Source organism: Anoplolepis gracilipes, chromosome 17, assembly GCF_047496725.1.
Source record: "Anoplolepis gracilipes chromosome 17, ASM4749672v1, whole genome shotgun sequence".
Taxonomy (NCBI): Eukaryota; Metazoa; Arthropoda; class Insecta; order Hymenoptera; family Formicidae; genus Anoplolepis; species Anoplolepis gracilipes.
In genome coordinates, this window is record NC_132986.1 from 5,203,824 (window position 1) to 5,226,158 (window position 22,335).

Genomic DNA, 22,335 nt, shown 5'->3' on the forward strand with positions numbered 1-22,335 from the left:
AAAATTAAGTTAATCAAGATGCTAATATAATCAATGCTAATGTTTATTGGTCTTATCGATCCATAATATTGTCCATATTCTAGAAGTCTTTTATTTACAAAATTACAATGCCAATTCTATGCATTTAAAGAACAAGGCCTTGATAAGAAAGTCCGTCAGAGTCTGCCGATTCCATCCTATTTCTTAAATGTTCCAATGTATTAGCCAAATGCTTCTGTATTTGATCAGTTTCCTCACTCGCTTCCAAATTGGGAAGTTCCTCTCTAATTTTTGCGATCACTTGATTCAATATTTGCACGGTCACCTAAAAAATAATCAAATTAGAACAGACAAGTCATAAAATAAGTTGATGTGTTATTCCATAATCGAATCTTACAGCAGTATTTCCTTTCTCATAGAAGTAAATATAATGGTTCAGCAATTCCACATACAATTGTACTTGCACTGACGTATCCATGCATTGACTCGCTATCCTAATACCTTTCTTCAAACAGTCTAACACTTTACCTCCTTCTTGCATCTGAAATTATATTTCTCATGAAATTTATCTCTCAAATAATCTCAGGATTGTACATCGATATATATTCATACGTACTTCTTTTCCGCCTGTAGCTAAAGATTTTCCTGACCAAAATATATGTGAACAAGTAGCAACTCCTCTACATTGATCAGGCTTTCTCAACAACTTACTAGCATACAAAGCACACTGATTACGCACGGGATCTGCATTTTCTTCACCGAAACAGCTCATCTGTTCAAATGTAGCAATAATCAAAGTAATCGCCGCAAGCTGCGCCTTTGAATCACTTATTTCATCCTCGTATATCGAGAATGCTTGACTCATAAATTCATAAGCGACCATTTCGAAATTATCAAAGCGGATTTCGCCGATCGCTATTGCACCTTGCAGAAATAGCCTTAAAGGTAGTTCGGCCAATTCGGCCTTCATCAGTGCTGTGATAGTCGTGTGACAGAATTGGAAAATTTTTTGACACTTTTTTTGCCACATTTCATCCTGAGAAAGGATGGAAAACAAGACAATGTCAGTTGACCTCATTATTCAATAATTTTATCTTATTTTAAGTACAGAAATTACAAACCTGATCTTTCAATGCTTTATATGTAAAGGCCAATTGATAACTTTGGAAAACTATGGGTGGCAGAGTATATTTGATTCTTTTGTTACCACCAGCACTGAAATGTTTCCTCGCAGCGCTTAGTATCATATATTGCTGATCCGGTGTTTCCGATTTAAAATGGTGTATTAGTCTGCCAAGCAGACCTTGCTCCTCAGCGAAATCTTCAGGATCTTCATCTATATTTGGTTGATCTGGTTGATCTTGTATCAAAGGAGATACCATAGAGAGTACTGCATCTACTTGCTCTTGCATCGGTATCAATGTTTCGTTTTCCAAAATATTTGTTATTATGTATATAGCTAACAATTTTCTGCCCTCGTAATCGAAATAATCCAAAAGAGGTGCATAATGCTCAAGTTTAAGCACAGTTAATATGTTCTTATAATTATCTACAGGAATTTTCATTAATCTAACTAACTCTCTCGAAACAGCACTATTATACTCCAACCTGAAAAAAAAAAAAAAAAAAAAAAAAATAGATATTTAATAGGCAGAATATAAAAACTCACCCACATATACAATAAATTGCTTAAACTTACTTATCAACGTTTTGTTTCTGGAATATTTGGACTGTTGTGAATAAAACTTTATCTACATAATCTACTCGATCTGGATAGCATTTATGTGCTAAGTTTATGAGAGCTACTTGAAGCGAAACAATATCTTCAGGCGGCATATCTTGTCTTGTCTGTAAAAAAAAAAATCTGATCAAATAGATAGTACATATTACTGTAATTAAAGTGTAATATGAAATATCTTGGAACCATTCTCAGACTTAAACTAGATAGTAAGGAATTTTTAGCTTTTTAAATCATGAATTGTCAAATATTGTGTAATATCTAATAATCATTGAATGGTCATTTCTTCTTACATAATTATAATGATAAAGTTTATTCTGTTTTAAATATATATATGTATATAATGTATATACCTGTATAATAATAGCAATCTGATCACTAAATACATCAAAAAGCTTGACATCTTGTGGAATTCCTGATATTTGATTAGGACTTCCCGGGCCTCCTACACCATCAGATCGTTGACTAAAGGCTGCAAGTCTATCAATTAGTGATATAATAATGTTTTTAACATTCACTCCATTTTGCAATTCTGCACAAGATTTCAAGAATGCATTTAATGTTTGTAAATGGAATTCATCAGGAAAGACCTAGCCATATAAGAAAAATATTATTTTTTCATTTTTATTATTTTTAAGATAAAACAACATTTATGACAAATGAGAAAAATATACCTGAATTATGCACTCCATAAGATATTCCTGTGCTATAGCATCTCTACAACTAACAACCTGTTCCAATATTCCTGGTAGTACAAGCTGAAAATATATTTGTAATGTTTAAATTCAATTAAAAAATAAAAAAGATTATATATATATATATATATATATATATATATATATATATGCATGTATGCATGTGTTTATAACGTACCTTCTTATATTTATCCAATGTTACAGATTCCAATTGACTAAGTCGTACAAGATTAGTTCCCACTAAAATTCTAAGTTCTTCCCTTTCCCTTTCTCTTCTTTCTCTATCCCTACTGTGACCTTGATGTTGCATGCGTACCCATAATTTATTCATTTCTGCAAAATTCATCAGAACAAAATCTATGCTGTCACGAACCTGAAAATAAAGATTTAAGAATAATAATATATTCAAGAGAAAAATTATACAATTTATTATTAGAATTAATATTATTAGGATACGTACAGTCCCATCTTCATCATCACCCTCTGTAACATCTGGCAAAATATTCCTTGTGCATTGTAACAAATAATTTCTTAAAAATAAACCACGTAATGGATGTTGCACACCTCTGCACATTTCTACAAGATCTCTTAAAAGATCTCTTTTCAAACCGGGAGTTGTTTTGATGTAAACCAAACCAACAGTAATGAGTAAGTACCTAGAAATAATAAACTAGATTATCTCGTTTTTCACAATCAGAAAGTGATAATGCAGAATTTCAGAGCAGATACATACAGTCTAGGTACAATATTACCAACATATTGTACTAATTCATAAAGATCTGTAACTTTTCTTCCTTTTTGAAATTCCTCCAACAAATAAAGCTCTAAATGCCGCAGTTCATCTGTGATTGCCATATCTAATAATAATTGTTATAAGAAATATCTATATAATGTATATCAAAATTAATTACTTGTATTAAATATTATAATTCAAAGAGTCACAATATATAAAATTAAATAATTAATAAGGATACATAATTCATAGTAGCTTTTTGGACTGAGAAGAGAAGTCCTAAGTTCTCCTAACATAGTGGAGGCATGTTTTAGCGCATCCATCAATTTAGCCTTGTCCAAACAGTGTTTCATTTGAAAAGCTTGAACTTTAACCACGCCAATAGCATCTTCCAACAGCTTCTCTTGTTCTTCCATTCCTGTTATGGCAGGTGTCATTGGCTGCGAAAAAAATAAAGATACCTACCAGGGGGACACCAGGTAGTACCATACTAGGTAAGCCATACAACTCAAGCATGCACTACAAATACTTAAGCATTGGGAACACAGTGTCTGAAACAAGCTATGTACTGTAATAATCTATTTATGATTAAAGAAGCATTAAGAGGCAAAATGTAATTCTTAGTTCTCGGACACATATTATTGGCACAATATGTCAAGTATACTAATATTTTCTATGTAAATGCATTTGCCTACATTTAAAAAAAAAAATAATAATTTCAACAACAATTTTGAATATATTGAAAAGGAATAATATATTTGAAAATTATTCTTTTAATAACATAGGACACATACATAAATTATATTATAATGTACTACATATATAAAATTAAAAAGTATAAAAAAATATAACGTATGTATCTTCTTTACAACTTAAATAAATGTTGATTAGTTTGTATGGAAACAAGAAATTAATCATTCTATTTCTACATATTATTGCATTAAAAAAAATTCCAATTCTTACGTTTTGCAACATATAACCTTTACAACGCGAAGCTAATTTTGCATGCGACAATCAGCACACGGATATAGTCTACAATAAAATACTTATTTTTTATGAACAACATTACAAAACATTCAAAATACTATAGTACTTACCATTTTCTTGAAAAAAAAGTACACAATTAATCGTTGTGTACTTCCGATACTCGTTTTGACAAGACACTAGATGCGCTCAACTTGGCTAGAATTCCATATGATATTCTATAGAGATCTCTCTCTCCGATTGGTTTTGATAGATAATTTATGATTCATGTATATACTGGTCCGTTGAATGTTTCAACTTATTGTTATAAATAGAAATAGGCAAAAGTACAAATTAAATAAATAATTTTTAAAATTCTGATTTTTCTTATTTGAGATAATAAACAATTTATGGCGGTAAAAAAGAACAAAATACCATATGTAATAAGAAATTTTTGATAATTAATTTTTGTAAATTATATTAAAAGAAATTATATATTTAATTAATTTTAGATTGAAAAGAATATTTGAAACAGAAAAAAATTGTACTGTTCAATATTTTATCTCCCTCAAAATTGATATTTTATAAAATTAAAATGCAATAGAGGAAAAAGGAGGTATTTATAGTATCGTATAATAAACATACAAATATAATTACATATAATGTATTTATTGTATATAATATATGCTGGGCTATGTTTGATTATCCAAAGATTGTGGTTTTGTAGGTGTCTGTTCCTAGTGGATAAATAACCTTTCTGTGAATCAATGCCAACAATAGCGAGGCAATCGTAAAGTGTAAAATATTATTTAACCTTTAATGTTCTCATATACGCATCCAACTCATCTTCAGATTCGTTTGGGTCAATGCATTCATTACGTGGAAGAACAATTTCAGGGGCTTCAGAATCGAAGTACTTTTCTTCTTCATCTTGATTCCTTAATTCTACATTATCATAAGCTTCATTATCATCCACAGTACTGAAAATAAATCAAGAAAATATATAATAAAACAATTGTTATTTTTAAATACTTTAAAAAGTTTCTATAGCTTTTTATTATTAAAAATTATGTATTATAAAAACTAAAACAACATATATATATATATATATATGTGTGAGAAAGAGACATATACAAGATAAACATGTATCTTGTATTCATATTCATTTTAAAAATTATTTCATGGACACAAATATATGTTAATATTAGTTTACATCTTTTATAAGATATTTCTATATCTATTTTAAAAAATAATTACATATATATAAGTATATATTAAAATAGGAATGTTTGTTAAATATATATCATAAATTATTTAAAATGTTATTAATAAACATTTCAATTATATAAATTTTTATATAAGTAAAAAATATATTTATGGAAATTTTTCCATAATTCTTGTATTTATATTGATTACTATAAATATACCTATAGTCGAAATCTCTATCTTTACCATCCAGGAAACTCTGGTACATGTTTGTAACAAATTCTTGCCTGAGTAATTGTATTTCTTGGTTTGATATTTTATGTCGCATTTTACTACTTTGTAATTTTTTATTACTGTCTTTATCAGTCTTTTCATTTAAATTTTCACCCCAGTGAAAATGAATCTGTTTATTAAAATATGTTTTATTGTTAGATATAGCATTGTTTCTGATATTATCATCCTCTTCCTCATCATCATCATTATCTGAATCATTCTCCTCTCTTACTTCATTCTCCTCTTCCTGTTGAGATTTTAAATGCTTTTGCAGTTTGTTCCTTTCAACAGCTTCCATAAGTACATCAACATAATTTATACTACGTGTATCAATTGTATCTCTAGCTTTCTTTTCCTCTTCTGTTAGATATTGTCCTACCAAATGTTCATACAATAATGGATTCCTCTTCATCATTTCACATTCGCTGAAATATTCCCCTTTTTCTATTAATGCCTTCAGAGCTTCATATCTTTTGTTCCTGACATCAATACGTCTTGTAGAATTATTAAAATATCTCTGCAGTCTATTTACATGATAAACTGTCTCGTAATCTTCATTTTTACTAAAATACTTCAAGTGCTCGACTTTTAGATAGTGTCCAAATTTTGATAGGAATAAGTAGTGATTCTTTTTTAACAACCTTTCAGCTATGACACGCTTTTCTTCATACGTTAACTCAGGTTCTCCTTTCTGCTGGCTCTTGAAAATTGCTTTGCTGTTAGCCACATTATTTAGAATCTCTTCTTCAAGAGTATCATATTTTACATCTACCATAGAAAAATCTTTCTGTTTTTTCTTACTACTGTTATTCTCATATGGAATATTTTTATTCATTTCCAGAGCCATTTTCTTTGTGAAATTTTTGGTCTCTTTCAGGAAATCAAATAAAATTCAGGAAATCGAACAGTGTACACTTTGACTTTATCTCAGTTGGGTTTATATCATTCGTGTATATTATAGATTAAAGATATAATAGGAAAGAACTCTCGATCTATCCACACAAAGAATATACGTCTGTATATATATATATATATATATATATATATATATGTATGTGTGTGTGTATATATAAATATATTCTTTATGTCATATTTACTTCGTAGTTTCTTGCGAGATTACACTTGCATTTCTTTGTTGTTGTTACTCGCGATAAACAAGATAAAGAGCGTGATTTTTGGTGTGTACGTATATGCTCGCTATAATACTTTGTAAAAATTCATCGGACAATCAAACGTCATACAAAGTTTACATCACACTATGCGTCATTCTCAAGGGGAACTTAACCTATGAATGTTCGTCGATATGAGAATAGGACAGCAAAACATAACGCAAACGAGAAGATGTGATAAATATTATAGTGCTTATTAATATTGTGTGTTCGGTATTTATAACAATTTTTTTCAACAACCAACAGGTAAATGTTTGCTCCACATTTGCTCAGCATGTCAAAGTTGTTTACTAATGTCTCATTATCATCTTATCTGCCTATAATTAATTATCAATCAGATTAATCACGCTTGATATCATTAGCAGTTTCCAATCTCTTAAGTTTAATATTGTAGAGTGTAACTTGATTTATTAACATTGTGTAATTTAATAAACTACTACATTATTGAATATATTTGTAGGTAGAAGTGATATAAAAATTCAACAAAACTACAAAATAGTATAAATAAAGTTTCATCATATATATATTTATTATGTTTGTTTCATTCAGATATTTTTTGCTTTATTTAATTTATTTTTAATAAATTTTTGTTGTATTTTTGAAAATATATGCAACATAAACAATAATAGCTTTATCGTAACTTCGCATATGCTATTTATATACAATGTTTAAATCCTTTTCATTATTATATCTCCAAGAATATTTTAACCTATTAAAAATAAACAAGTTTCTTAATCACGAATTAATTATAATTCTTAGCATGGCAGAGAATTGGTTGAGTGACATAGAAAGATGGAAATGGAACTGGACAGAATTATGTGGATATAACAAAAATATCGATCCTTTGAATCCTGAAACACATGACTTGGGTGTATGTTTCCAACAGCTTTGTCTTCAGGTAATATAATAATAAATTTTATTTTGCAGTAAATTTGAAACATAACATGATTTTTTACCAATTTTATTTCTGAACTTTCAGATACCAGTATTAGCTCTCATAGCTATAACTTCTGCATATTATTGTGGAAAAACAAATACATCCTCATCTCGACAGCATTACACCTATCATGCTATAAACATAAGAATTTTTATTACTATATGTCTTGTGATATTGCCTATTATAAGGGCATATATTATTTTAACTAATACTACTATTCCTTTGGTGCATGATGAAGTGCAAGACTATAGCACACCATCAAAAAGATTGGACATTTCTTTTCATAGGAATCCAGCTTTAAATGAAACAGATATTATAAGCAAGATACGTGATGGATTAAATCACACTGTTAGATCAATTGTTAAATCAATTGTATCACCAGAGAGTAAAGTTAATGATACCATTGTAATTCCTGTTGCATCTTCTACCTATAGTTATGAGGCGACATTAAAAATTACTGATAAATTTACTTCTGCTAAGCCAGTGGATTATCTTGTAGCAAGTACCGAAGGTTTAGCATGGGTTATGCACCTTTGTTTTATTTTAAGCTTGAAACGTGGACGTAATCTTAATCCACGCGGACCAGTACTATTACGAGCATTGATATTTCTTTTGATCGTTATTTCTGCGCTACTGTTGCGCAGTCATATCAATAATACGCCCAAAGACGATGTTTTGCCAAACTTATCACTAGGTTTCAGTATCAGTGTAGTTACTCTTCTGATATTGTATACAATAACATTGATACCGGGTGCCAGTAGGCCAGAGCACATCAGGGCATCATCCCGAAATGTCACAGTAAGCTATTATCACAAGATTGTGTTGTGTTTTCGTCGATCTCTGTTTTTTATCTAATTACAATTGTTTTTTAATATTCAAATTGCGCAAAATGTTATTTAATTGCCTGTAATGTTTAAAATCGATTAATATGATGATTTAAAATAAAAAAGTAAATAAATAAAATAAATTAATAAATAAAGATATTATAGTGATATATCACAACGTGTTTGTAGATAGGAGAACGTACTGCACTATTGAGTAGTCCTACCTCTTCATACGTACAATTTCCAGAGGAACAGGACCCGAGCTATCTTGGAATTGCCATGGAAGATGTTACTATTATTTCTAAGCTCCTGTTCCATTGGGTAACACCATTAATGGAAAAAGGTGTTAAGGGGCTGCTAAATCATTCCGATGACTTATTTGATTTACCCGATCAGATTAGTACCAGTGTAATTAGTCATAAAATTGACAAACACTTAAATAATATGGTAAATAAGCAGTTATGATATTCTGCAGTTTAATGATAAATTTTTTTTGAATCTTTTAAGCATATCTAATAATTATTTCATATTAGTTTTCGTAATAATAATAATACTAATTTTATAGCCGAAAACAGCGAGCAATGGAATCGAAAATAATTCTGAAGCACCACTTCAGACGAATGTAAAAGTAATTACAAACAAAGTAACACTATTTTATTTGCTGCATAAATGTTTTGGCTGGGAATTTTATGCGGTTGGAATACTGAAATTTATCGCAGATTGCAGTTCGTTTGTGGGACCAATATTGCTAAATAGATTAATAGGTTTTATTGAAGATAAAAATGAATCAATCTCACATGGATATTTATATGCATCTCTTATAATACTCAGTGCTATAATTGGTATAAAATCAAATTTAATTTCAATATTAAATATATTTGTTATATGAATTATATATGACAGAATAATATTTTTCTTATAGGTGCCTTTTGTAATACTCATTTTACATTTTGGATGTCTGTTGTGGGTTTGAAAATTCGCTCTGTAATTATTACTTTAGTTTATCAAAAAACATTGCATTCTTCTAACATCGATTTAAATCACAGTTTTAATTATGGTGAAATTGTTAATTTTATGAGCACTGATAGCGACAGATTGGTCAATAGCTGTCCTAGTTTCCATACATTTTGGAGTATACCATTACAGGTATCTACATGATAATAATATGAATCTATTTTATTTTTTTATATGTATTAAATATAGTATATTTTTTATATATTATATCTTTATATATTACAACTTTCTTTGTTGCTTCTTAAAAATGTTTATATTTTCAGTTATTTGTGACACTGTATCTTCTACATAAACAAATTGGAGTTTCGTTTTTAGCTGGTCTTGCATTTTCGATAGTACTTATACCAATTAATAAGATGATAGCAAATAAAATTGGTAAGCTTAGCACCAAATTGATGGAATATAAAGATCAAAGAGTGAGACTAATGGGAGAGATATTGCGTGGGATAACTACAATCAAGGTTAACGTGTGGGAAGATCACTTCCTACGAAATATTTTCAGTTAGTACATTTTCACATAGATCATTAAAAAAATAATTTCTTGCATTTTTATATCTAGCATCTTTATCTAAATATTTTTTTTAGAGCTAAGAGAAAACGAAGTAAAATATTTACGAGGTAGAAAATATTTAGATGCCCTTTGTGTTTATTTTTGGGCGACTACACCTGTTATCATCTCGATATTAACATTTGCAACATACGTATTGCTTGGAAACGAATTAGATGCCAAAACAGTTTTTACTAGTATGGCGTTGTTAAACATGTTAATAGGACCTTTAAATGCATTTCCATGGGTTTTAAACGGTCTTACAGAAGCATGGGTATCTCTTAAGAGAATTCAAAGAATGCTAGATGTATGTATATTTTAAAATTATACATAGTGCAACGAATTACTGTTAGATACTTAATGTTTTTATTCTATTAATTTAGTTGTCAGACATGGATGCGTCATTATACTATACAGATATTACCCCTGATGTTGATTTATTGCTGCAAAATGTAACATTAACTGTAAATCGTCCAAAAAGTAATGATGCAAGTCCAAGAAGTATAATCACTCCATCTTCGAGTACTGACGTTAAGAAAAATGTTACTTTCGAAGATGACGATGTCTTTACCTTACATAATATTAATTTATCTGTACAAAAGGTAAGACTAAACTTAAATTTTTTCTTTGAATACGAAACAAATACAAAATATTTTCTTTTGCACAGGGACAATTAATCGGTATCATGGGCAAAGTTGGAAGTGGAAAATCTTTACTTCTAGATGGTATCTTAGCGGAAATAACAAAAACTAAAGGAATAATAGCAGTTAATGATGATCACAGAGGTTTTGGATACGTAAAACAAAATCCTTGGCTACAACGTGGTACAATCCGGGATAATATTCTCTTTGGAAAATCCTACGATCATAATAAATACAAGTAGTTATCAATTATCTTGAAATTGATGTTATAAATTTTTATATTTTATATATATATATATATATATATATATATATATATATATAGCATATTAATTTAAATTTTATTTTATTTTATAATAACAATAGGAACATTTTGAAGGCTTGCGCTCTCACGTCCGATTTGAACTCATTGCCTAACAAGGACTTAACAGCCGTTGGCGAAGCTGGAAATACTTTAAGTGGCGGTCAAAAGACAAGAATTTCTCTGGCTCGTGCTGTGTACGCTGATAAAGATATTTATCTATTAGATGATCTATTAGCGACGTTGGACGTCAAAGTTGCTAAACACGTATTTCAACACGTAATTCTAAGCTTATTAAAAAATAAAACAAGAATATTATGCACGCATCAGATTCAATACTTGATCCACGCAGATTTAGTCATCGAAATGTCGAAAGGAAAAATTATCAATCAAGGAAAACCGAGCGACATTTTGCCCGATCTGGAAGATTATCTTTTGTCAGAGTCTATCGAATCCGACTTGGATATCGCGTCTATAAAGATAATACCTAGTGAATTTAATCAATCAGAGAATAACAAGGTAGATCCGTTACTTGGAAAAGAAACTACTGAGAAAGGAACAGTACGCTTTTCAGTATATATGTGTTATATCAAGGCCATGGGACAATATTTGGCAATTTCAATATTTCTCTCTATGGTTTTAATGCAAAGCTCAAAAAATGTTACGGATTTATGGTTATCATACTGGGTGACCCATGCTAATACCACAACAATCAATTCAACCGACACATCTCGATCTGGAAAATTATTGCAGTTCTATTATGACAATTATAATTTGCATGATATGAAATATTATTTAACAGTTTACAGCTTACTAGCTGTATTTAATTCTCTTTTTACTTTAATCAGAGCTTTCATTTTTGCATATGGTGGCTTACAAGGAGCCATAATGATTCATAAGCAACTCTTGAAGATAATTATGCGGGTAAATATGAGCTATGAAATAATTCGCTATTTCTTGCGATATCAGGATTTTACCATGCAAATTGGTTTCAGGCAAAAACAACATTTTTCGATATTCAATCACTCGGTAGAATTATAAATAGATTTTCATCCGACACATATACGATCGATGATTCTCTGCCTTTTATTACTAACATCTTGCTGGCAAATCTATTTGGTTTAATTGCTACCATTATAGTTACAGCTTATGGATTACCATGGATCTTTTTAGTATTAGCACCACTTATACCAATCTACCATTGGATACAAAATCATTATAGGTACAACTTTTGTTTCTAAGTTACAAAATATAAAAATGTATATTTGTTAAATTTATAATTCTCCGCAAATATTTTTCATTATCTTTTAGATTAACATCGAGGGAGATAAAACGATTATCCAGTATCACCCTATCTCCTTTATATGCTCATTTTAGTGAAACTTTGAGCGGACTAACGAGTATCAGAGCCTTTCGTACTGTACCTCGTTTCAAACAGGAAAATGAACTGCTACTGGAAGCCAGTCAAAAAACGCAATTCGCTTCTGTAGCTATCAGTCAATGGCTCGCGCTGAGACTGCAATTTATCGGTGTCGCCCTTTTAGCCGGAGTTAGCATTATGGCAGTGCTGCAACATCAATATAACATAGCTGATGCTGGTTTGATCGGCTTAGCAATCACATACGCATTATCTGTAACTGGATTATTATCTGGAGTGGTAAACTCCTTTACTGAGACTGAGAGAGAAATGATTGCGGTGGAACGAGTTAAACAGTATTTAGATCACGTACCGATTGAAAATACGATGGGGGCTAATCCACCTTACGCGTGGCCTAGTCAAGGTGTTGTAGAATTCAGAGAAGTTGTTTTGAAATACAGGTAATAGTTTAAAATTTTTGAGTAAAGATAATACACGATTGTAACATTTGGTAAACGTAATTTATCATATCTGCAGAGATCATTTAGTGCCATCGTTAAAAGAAGTAACATTTGTCACACGACCAGCGGAAAAAATAGGCGTTGTTGGTCGCACTGGCGCTGGAAAAAGTTCGTTACTAGTTTCGTTGTTTAGACTGACAGAGATTAGTTTTGGGAGTATATTAATCGACAACGTGAATATTCAAACGTTGCAATTAAATGCATTAAGGTATTTATAAACTTACAAAAAAATTAAGAAAAAAATAATTAATGTATGTTAATAGTTGTAAAGAAAGAAAAATATTTTAGGTCCCGTTTAGCTATCATACCTCAAAGTCCGTTTCTCTTCTCGGCTACTATTCGAGAAAACGTGGACCCGTTGAATCAGTATACCGATATGCATATATACAAAACCCTTGAGAAGTGTAAAGTGCATTCTTTAGTTTATCGATTGGGTGGCTTGGGTGCAGTCTTGGATGAAGGTGGTAGTAATCTCAGCGCCGGTCAGAGACAACTGTTTTGCTTAGTCAGGGCTGTGCTACACAATGCAAAAGTATTTCTTATCTATATATAATATTGTTCGATAAAGCAATTGTTCGTGTATATAATAACTTGATATTTATTTATACAGATCGTCTGCATTGACGAAGCCACCGCGAATGTAGATCAAGAGACGGATAAATTTATTCAAGCGACAATAAAATCTTCCTTCCAAAGTGCAACGGTTATTACAATCGCCCATAGAATAAAGACAATTATGCACTGTGATAGGTATTTTATTTTTTTGATTATATAAGTTTCTTTTTACTTAATAATCTGTTTGCAGATAAAAAACTTTATTAATTTTGTAATGTTTTTTGCAAGTTTTTATTTTAAAAAATATGTTTTCTATTCAGAGTTCTAGTGATGGGTGATGGAGAAGTATTGGAATTTGACGAGCCAAATTTATTAATCCAGAATGCTGATTCTTATTTCTATCATCTGGCTAATCAAGAATTTTCGGATCAAGAATGATTAAGCATATGATACGATCTGCTGATGCAGTATGATTCAAGATAATGAATGTATGTACATAATGATTGTGTATGTGGCGTATATTATATACACGATACGATATTTCTTAAGAGATGAATTATTATATTTTTCATACGAATATAGGACAGGATTAAAAGTAAGTAAGCGTTTATAAAAAATAAACATTTTTTATTTGTATGAGCGAGATATGTAATATATTAATATTATTGTTACCGTAAATATAAATTGCGAAACTATCTGAAGTTTATAATTAATATTTATTAATAGGAGACGAGAGTCTATATGTATATAAGTTGTCTTCTCTACTCGATAATAAATATTCAATAAAAAAATACAAAACAGTTGATTCCCTATACTTTATATAATTGAAAACATAAATTCTCTGCGCTAGAAATTTTATTAAAAAATTGTTATCTAGCTATATTACTTTGTAACACAAATTACACTTTGGTACAGTTTATTTGACACGATAAATGCGATTGGTGCGATTTATATAATAATTAAGAATACGATTGTTCGTTTTAAAAACGCACATTTTGCAATATTGTTCACGAAGTTAATTAGCGCTTGGTAGCGCGTATGCACGTGTTGCCAGTCACATTTACATGTCTGTGTTTGCCTGTGCGCGAGCTCGAGCTCAAGGAACGGCATAATTTATCCCGTAATGTATCCGGCATTCAGCCATATGACATGACGTTTCCTCGCTGTCATCGTTATAAGGCAGCGAGAATTAATGAGCTGTAACCCCGGCTAATTTGCTTTCCGTTTTTTAATTGCTTGAAATTTAGCGGGACATGTACTACGCTATGTCGACGTGTCAACGAAAGTGAGATGTCCCGTACACTCATGTTTTGCCGACTGAATCGCCAGAATGCGAGAGAGGCCATGCCTCGGAAAATAAGCGCGATTCATGCCGCTAATGAGATCGTTTATGTTACACGATCGGTCAGTCTTCCGTAAGCTTTTTGTAAGAAGCTCACAAGTAAGCTAAACTCCATTCATTATGGTTCAGTAATCGAAAATTTCTATTTACAAAATATTGGTTTAATAATTTAACTTCTTAATATTAAAAATATGTTATTGATTGGTTTATTGTGTATATATCATAAAATGTGTTTATTATATATATGTATATGTGTATTATTTTATTATTTTTTTCTTTATTAAAATCCGAAAACTCTTGCAAAAAGAGATATTCTCTCTAGCAAAGGCGGTTTTCTTATCACGTATTTTATAAACTATCGCGGATATAGGCGCATGACATAAATCTACCATAAACCTTGCTTTTAAACCAAAATTGCCTGTGCTTTGCGGTGGGAGCTCACGTGTCTCAAAGGGCTGACGGTAAGTAAAAAAAAATTATACAACATGATACAGCCGTTAGATCCTCCTTTCAGCTTTGTACCACGTTGTCTGAAAGTATTCGCCGCGCGCGGAAGGAATACTTTTACAACAGGACATTCCGTTCATGACGGTAAGAAGCATCAACCATTCACATAGTAAAAAAAAGTTAAATTTCTCTATTCTAGGATTTTAAATACTTTAAAAATTTTTTACGTTATTAATGTAATCTATATAATTTTTTATTTCAATAATTTCTCTCTCTCTCTCACATAAATTATTATTAATAATTTGCAATTAATAATTTGTAATTAATGTACAATTAACTCGATACGAGATAAATAATTTCGCATGAAAATTATACATAAATATGCAGAAAAAAATAACGTAACTCAGGCAAAGTTCTCTCAATAAAATACCGATAATGTTCGAGTTAATATTCAAGCGTGCACGTTTCTCGAAGGGTTGGTTCATTAACAGATTACATGGGCTTTGTGGAATATTTGAAATATCATCTTGGACGTAGCAGCTTGTCGTATCACGGATGGCATGCAAGCCCTTTGCTCTTATACGTCTCTCGGCAGGCACTTGAGGTCTGAAGCATAGTCGCTATACTATGACAGATACTCAGCTGGCTACTCCAAAAGTGTGTCTATCGGGGAAGGTTGATTCAACGAATACGTAACCCTAAAGAGCATAGGGAGAGATAGATAAACAGATAGATAGATAAACAGATAGATAGAAAGATGTTTGTGTGTGTACGTGTGCGTGTGTGTACTCGCCTCTTTGATAACTACCAAGCGCTATTATCCAATTCGATTGCAATTTCATAGTAAAATGGTTGCGGATATTAAATCATAGGCACAAATCGATACGGTGGCACATTACTGCCGTGTGCTGTAACATAATTACCATTTATTACCGCAATTTATACGGACGGTGTTGCCACGAACCGCACGCTGCTCAACTAAAACTGAGAAACGCGATCGTATTTAAATTTATGCATGGAAAATCGCATTGTGTACTGTTAAATACTGCTATTTTATATTATGATCGACAGACACCATTTAACAACTTTAATTATAGAAATTTGTCTAAAATGTGTAATTCTAATTGTTTTGCTATTGCGAAGTCGATTATTCTGACATTGCTGTTGTTTTTATAATCTTTTCATAGCTCTAATAAATAATTCTTTACAATTCATAAAGCAGAGATTATAATCAATCAACCTCTAATTTAAATTAGAAAATGCATCAATAATGGCATAATGATTGATTCACTTTTAGTTTATCATGTCACGTTAAGATTCGTTTCTGCCAAGATTAAAACGCGATAGAAGATAATCCTGGATGATAAAAAAATGATATCGCGGTAAAACACGAAGACACGATGACAAGCGGATGTCAAGCAAAAGGCTGATTACACGACCATATATCTGAATTAGGAGCGAGCCTCCATAACTCATTACGCTCACAATTCTCTTTCGTCAGGCGGTCGCACACGTTGCTCGCATAAATCACAATTTGCTCTACTGGTGGTCGCAGGTGGACAGGAATAGCGGGATGCAAATCTAAAAAGCTACGATTGCGTGCGACGCGCGCGTGACGCGTGTAATCGATCTCGGCGCGATCTTTAGCGCCGGTAATTACAACAATGACGCTTTTTTTTCTCTTTGCTTAATCGATCCAATAATTCTTTCTGACATTAGCTGCAAGCGAGTTAAATGCTAGATCAATCAGCTTAAAGATATGAAGATATATCGTTATCTATTTTTATATTCTAAATTTCAAAATGCACATATACTATTTATTATTGTGCATTCTTGTTTAATTTAAATATATACAAGGTGCATCGCGCGGAAAATATATGACATCGCATATATTTTTTATGAAATTTGGAGTTGAGTTTTCTTTAATGAAAATTTCATCGCGCGTTATCTCTTTTCAAGTGTTTTTAAATTCTACTTGAACGTTACTTCGCGTTTTAACACATTTTCAATTTTTGAAAAGTGTTATTACACTAAAATAAATGACTTTTAATAGCAATGATGAAATGACATCTCTCGGTAATATTTCTAAAAGTAATAAAAAAGAAAAAGATAACAAAGATAAAGAAAGAAATGCCACGAAACACGAAAGTAACACCTCTCATATTTCCATTAAGTAAGGCAAGACATGTCGAATGACAAATATAACACGCTAGCTACTGCTTTTACCATGATTAGTGCGCGATAAGATGGAAAGCTATGTGCACACATGTACATATGTATGTGTGTATCAAAAACGTCAAAGTACATCAACATCCAATGCATAGACTCATTTGCACAACGTAAGTATGCGAGTACAACGTAAGTATACCGATGTCTCACGCACGTTCATATACAATATTAGGTTTTTTCTCTTGGAAAATGTGTGAATTGTTTCATGTGTAACATTAGTCACGCTGATACATCATCTCCTTTTCTATTGTCATTGCTTTTCATTCGAACGATATTAAAATACAAAACGTAAAACTCATTAAAGTTGAAATAAAAGCTTAATTATTTCAGATATCGAAATATTACAATTAATACAGTTTAGAATTCCCTTTTGTGCCAAAATTATAATATGAAAAACTAGAATTTCATCTATGTTGCAAATTCTTGGATAAGTCTTTGATTTTCGAAATTTGTAATTCCACAAATACCTCAAAAAGAAATAGTTGAAACAGTAATAATAAATATTACATACACTACAGTAATATAATAAATATTACATGAATAATACTCTTTTTAAATATCTTTTATGTCATTTTTTCTCTCTTTTTCTTTCTGTAGCTAACATTAATTAATAAATAGCATAAAATATTTATAAAATTAAATGTAAAATAATAAAAAATATAAAAAATTATTATATTAATTAATAAAAGGTTGTTCGTTCATTTATTTCCAAATCTGACTATTAATGATAAGCTTTCATAATTTTTTATTATTTTTTTATATATCTTATCACACGTCGCGTCGTTGAATAAAGATTAAGAGTTTTTTTTTTTTTTTACCAACAACGTGAATAGGTATATATTTTCAGAGGAAGTTTCGCATAACTCTTCGTGCACACAGAGATATACATCGCTCATATAATACGAGTCATATTGTACGATTTGTCGCAGCAAGACATGTTGGGTATATGTAAACGGCTCTTGTGCATTTATTTCTATTCCGCGAGCTTATTACCAAGTCTCGTGTTAAGATGAACGTATTTAGCATCCGTTAACGATTGATGAAAATGAGCTTTCCTTTTTCTTCATCTTTTTTTTGGTGTTGGATCATGAACGCACCCATTCATTACGCGTTTTATTATAATTGACAAGTCACGGCAAGAGCCGAGATAACTGTTTCATTCCAGATCTCAAGCTTCATCTAAGAACGAGATCAAATATATTCGCAAGTCTTCAATCCAATTAAATGTCTAAGTAACATTTTATTAGAGATACATTTTTCAGATTCAATAGTAAAAATACATATGTATTTATATGTATATAAAAATATATATGTATATCAAATTATACGTTAATAAGATTCGATACTGTAATAAACAATTTGTTTTTTCTTAAAAAAATTTAATAAGTTTCAATATATTTTTAAATCACTTGCACACGTACACATACATACACAGACAGACAGAAAGACACAAAGGATTTGATTCCATCTCTAACTGCATCCTCTATGATCCACGGCGAGTCAGACGAATTTTGCATGCGACGCCCGTTCACCAAAGGGAAGCGTTTAATTGCGTTTAATATTTCTGCTCGGTGGGCGGAACCGATGATTATCCCATAATATTGCGCGAAATATTCAGTTTCGATTACATCGGACCGCAAATGTTATAATGCTAGAAATAATTAAACGCATAATACTTGGTAACGTTGCATATAATACGCATATACATACACAACACGCACATAAATACAAACATATCTACTAATCAATATTTTTGTAAACATTAATCCGTGTGCGATCTCGACAAAGTTATAAAGTTTTAATTACTGTTGCTAATGGGCATTATTATTCGACATTTCTAAATTAATTTTAAATGGACAGAACATATGCGATTACGTAAACAACTTGTTACTCTGACGAAACTTCTAAAAGTTATGTCAAGTTGCAACAGATTTTCTTTTATATTTTTATGTAGCAAAATTAATAACGATAAAAATTAATTATGCTATAATATACTTCAAGTAATTATTGATAACTTTTATCTTTTTTTATTATAAAGGTTATATGATTTGTTTTATAAGTTTCAATTATATATATATATATATATATATATATATATATATATATATATATATATATTCCTGGTAACTGAGTATATATTTATATATAAGCTTGGCTTCAATTAGTCGTATATAAGATAATCTAAGAACTTGAGTAGATAATACCTGACGACGCATCGATGTGAAAGCGCATGTTCGATCGAGTTCGATCCCCCTAATTCATTAGCATAGAATTTCAAGCGAGACAGTGCGCTTTGTCCGATGGGCATTATAATAATTTAGCGCCGCGCTGTTGCCAGGAATATATGACTGGCTCGCCCAGTCTGCACAATTGGCTTCCACCTGATACGAAATAGATGCAGCTCGCACAGGAAGGGAGTCCATTCGTACTATGCCAAATGCGGCACAGATAGTAATTGGCTTTCTCTATCCGCAAATCTCCTATATATGGTGCACCATAAAAAGCAATCTTTGTGGCTAAGTTTGAAGTATAATTAGAAAGTGAAACAATTTTAAAGTGAAACAAGTGTTGTTTGCAGAATCACTACATTGTTCTATTTCTTTGATTATAATTTTATATTATACCAAAAATATTGTGGTAAAATTTTATTTAGATAAATATATATTTTTATATTAGATAAATGCAAATATAGTTAACATTTTATTTCTAAAAATTGGAAATTTTAACATGAATATCTTTTATTTCATGATGAAAAAGGTCTTTTTTTTAATGATCCTGTGTAGAAATATACGTACGCTTATAAGGTAGGTACGAAACAGTATCATAATCTTTTATCTCATTGCTCCAAAATGAAAAACCTACATAAGGTAATTGTCCTAATATATTGGGCTAACGGCAAGTTTGTTAATTGCATAGTGAAAATTGTTTCATTAATAAAATGGCTAAGCCGGCGTGTAGATGATATCGATTCTACTAAAAGATCTTATTAAAAACTCAGCTAGATGTACATTAAACTGAAATTAAATAATAACATTTTTTTACTGTTGTTACATTATTATTCTTTTTTTTATAATAATTAACTTGATATAAATTCAAATTCTACATTATATATATAAATTTAATTTAAATAGTTTTTCTTTCTAAACTATTTTTTGTGAATCGTAAAGAATAATAACTTGAAAATTATCTAGAAAAATGTAATTCTTAAAAATTGCAATTTGTTATAACAAACAAGTATGAAATAAAAAAAAAAAAACATAAATCATCAGTAAGATTTAGTATCATAAAATACCGGTTTGAATATCGCTTTCATTGTTCGGTTTTTTTTTCCGGATCGCATAACATGATTTTATTTACGTCTGATAATACAATATAACACTCAAAAATCATCACAATGTTTATCGAACATGTAGCTGCATACTCATATTTCCATGTATAAAACTGGGAAACTCGGAAGAGTAATATTCAATTGCAGCATAGATACATGTTTGTAGCTTAGCAAAATATATCGGTTATACGTCATCGTACGATGAAACTATCCCGTCGTATCGGTTCTCTCGATTCCTCGTAATCGACACGGAATCACCAGACTTCGACATCTATAAGGTCTCTTCTCTCACACAACGTATGTCACGTTTCTAAATCGGCGTTGCCTGCCATTGCCTCCGGGTCTTTCAGATGGTTTCGTATCCGGTTACACACCCGGTGTGTGTTAAATGAGAGCTGACAAAAACACGTGTAACTTTCAATCGACCGAGCAGTCGCTCAAAAGATTGCCGGCGAGGTTCCTTAATTGGATTAAATAAATTCAGCTGAATGACGTGTGAGCAATACGCATGCATGTTTGTGTGCGTAGAATGTTGTAATGTCTTCGTCAAGCTCACTAGCGACACGTGTTGCAAACGTGAGGATGCATTCTCGTGTGAATACGATAAGACGCGTCGTCTCTTGCGTAGTGCCGACGCAAAGGGTTGAAATTGGACGCGAGGGCGCCGTCCAGGAATTCAATAAACTTACACCCTAGTGATATGCACGTAGATTTAAGCTCTGTCATTTGCAGAAAACAACTTGTACTTGTTGATTAGCGCAATTTTGCATACATGTGAAAATAAAACTTTATATAAAACAAAACATTTGTATATTATCTTTACACATATCTCATTATTTGTGCCATTAAGAAAAGAAGTCATTTCATTTAAATAAAATTTATATATATATATATATATCAACTTATGGTTATTTTAGTACCAATATATTCTACATAAAGATTTAAAAAAAAACATTAAAATAGCTTTATAATTCAGAGAAATTTTTTATACATTTTTTTTATTATAAAGAAATTAGTTATTTTGCAAATCGATAAAAGTAATTATGATTTCTATTTCTCAATGCAAAAAGTTTATACTATTGCAAGTTTGTTATTTACTTAATATTAATAAATAATATATTTCATAATGTAAGTTTTGATTTATTCAATGTTGATAAATAATATATTTTATTGTGTGTAATAGTATATTGATTTAATAAATACTTATATATGACAATGGAAAAGAGAAATATTACAGATAAAAGAGCTTTCATCTGCTTAAAATAGAAATCTCACTTTTAAAGAAAAGACTCAGGGTGTCTCAAATCTTGTAAAAAATTCTGTGATTTTCCAGGTATTTTTGTTCAAAATTCCAAATAAAAAAAATATTTTCAAAACTTTTTAATATAATATTGCGAATATATACGATATATACTGCCCGACTCAGCGACTTCGCCCCTATATTTTTCTCGCCTACGTCTCTTTAAGGGGGTAAAGGGTTTATTAAATTCTCAAAAATGAGAATTAAAAATCTTAGTAAATAAACCAAGAAAAATA

The 22,335-nt window shown here is 30.6% G+C and overlaps 3 protein-coding genes across 7 annotated transcripts; 1 reads left to right on the top strand and 2 right to left on the bottom strand.

Annotated features, from left to right (window-relative positions):
* Positions 1–18: 18 nt before the first annotated feature.
* Positions 19–4,370, bottom strand: LOC140675267 (vacuolar protein sorting-associated protein 35-like). Of its 4 annotated transcripts, none has more exons than XM_072909575.1 (12): positions 4,243–4,370; positions 3,387–3,585; positions 3,146–3,269; positions 2,873–3,068; positions 2,591–2,785; positions 2,392–2,475; positions 2,071–2,307; positions 1,679–1,827; positions 1,101–1,587; positions 596–1,015; positions 377–520; positions 19–304 (listed from the first exon to the last, which is right to left on the bottom strand). In XM_072909575.1, exons 1-12 carry the CDS (start codon positions 4,243–4,245, stop codon positions 125–127), a joined length of 2,418 nt encoding a protein of 805 aa, XP_072765676.1. In that variant the 5' UTR covers positions 4,246–4,370; the 3' UTR covers positions 19–124. The 4 variants fall into 4 exon arrangements, with proteins under 4 accessions (XP_072765676.1, XP_072765675.1, XP_072765677.1 ...); XM_072909574.1 differs by having other exon boundaries at positions 3,387–3,606; XM_072909576.1 differs by having other exon boundaries at positions 3,387–3,696; positions 4,243–4,327.
* A 388-nt stretch (positions 4,371–4,758) lies between these two features.
* LOC140675268 (coiled-coil domain-containing protein 97-like) lies at positions 4,759–6,580 on the bottom strand. Its single transcript, XM_072909577.1, has 3 exons — positions 5,536–6,580; positions 4,923–5,088; positions 4,759–4,845 (listed from the first exon to the last, which is right to left on the bottom strand). The coding sequence occupies exons 1-3, from the start codon at positions 6,432–6,434 to the stop codon at positions 4,801–4,803; spliced, it is 1,110 nt and encodes a 369-aa protein (XP_072765678.1). The 5' UTR covers positions 6,435–6,580; the 3' UTR covers positions 4,759–4,800.
* A 70-nt stretch (positions 6,581–6,650) lies between these two features.
* LOC140675266 (ATP-binding cassette sub-family C member 10) lies at positions 6,651–14,141 on the top strand. 2 transcript variants are annotated; one of them, XM_072909571.1, is made up of 17 exons: positions 6,651–7,002; positions 7,516–7,654; positions 7,736–8,491; positions 8,707–8,964; positions 9,083–9,359; positions 9,440–9,663; positions 9,795–10,032; positions 10,117–10,385; positions 10,462–10,680; positions 10,746–10,957; positions 11,086–11,944; positions 12,016–12,242; positions 12,332–12,838; positions 12,915–13,106; positions 13,187–13,430; positions 13,509–13,648; positions 13,774–14,060. In XM_072909571.1, exons 2-17 carry the CDS (start codon positions 7,517–7,519, stop codon positions 13,889–13,891), a joined length of 4,878 nt encoding a protein of 1,625 aa, XP_072765672.1. In that variant the 5' UTR covers positions 6,651–7,002; position 7,516; the 3' UTR covers positions 13,892–14,060. The 2 variants fall into 2 exon arrangements, with proteins under 2 accessions (XP_072765672.1, XP_072765673.1); XM_072909572.1 differs by lacking the exon at positions 6,651–7,002 and adding an exon at positions 7,053–7,212 and having other exon boundaries at positions 13,774–14,141.
* Positions 14,142–22,335: the final 8,194 nt, after the last annotated feature.

Bases quoted from the DNA above. Each gene is read 5' to 3' on its own strand.
- LOC140675268 (XM_072909577.1), bottom strand. From the start codon at position 6,434: ATGGCTCTGGAAATGAATAAAAATATTCCATATGAGAATAACAGTAGT. The intron at 5,089-5,535 runs GTATATTTATAG...ATTTATTTTCAG, and splicing joins GATAGAGATTTCGACTATAG to TACTGTGGATGATAATGAAG. The intron at 4,846-4,922 runs GTTAAATAATAT...TTTATCCACTAG, and splicing joins CGTATATGAGAACATTAAAG to GAACAGACACCTACAAAACC.
- LOC140675266 (XM_072909571.1), top strand. From the start codon at position 7,517: ATGGCAGAGAATTGGTTGAGTGACATAGAAAGATGGAAATGGAACTGG. The intron at 8,492-8,706 runs GTAAGCTATTAT...ACGTGTTTGTAG, and splicing joins CATCATCCCGAAATGTCACA to ATAGGAGAACGTACTGCACT. The intron at 13,431-13,508 runs GTATTTCTTATC...TTATTTATACAG, and splicing joins CTGTGCTACACAATGCAAAA to ATCGTCTGCATTGACGAAGC.
- LOC140675267 (XM_072909573.1), bottom strand. The intron at 1,828-2,070 runs GTATATACATTA...TTTTTTTTACAG, and splicing joins AGATTGCTATTATTATACAG to ACAAGACAAGATATGCCGCC. The intron at 1,588-1,678 runs GTAAGTTTAAGC...TTTTTTTTTCAG, and splicing joins CAGAAACAAAACGTTGATAA to GTTGGAGTATAATAGTGCTG.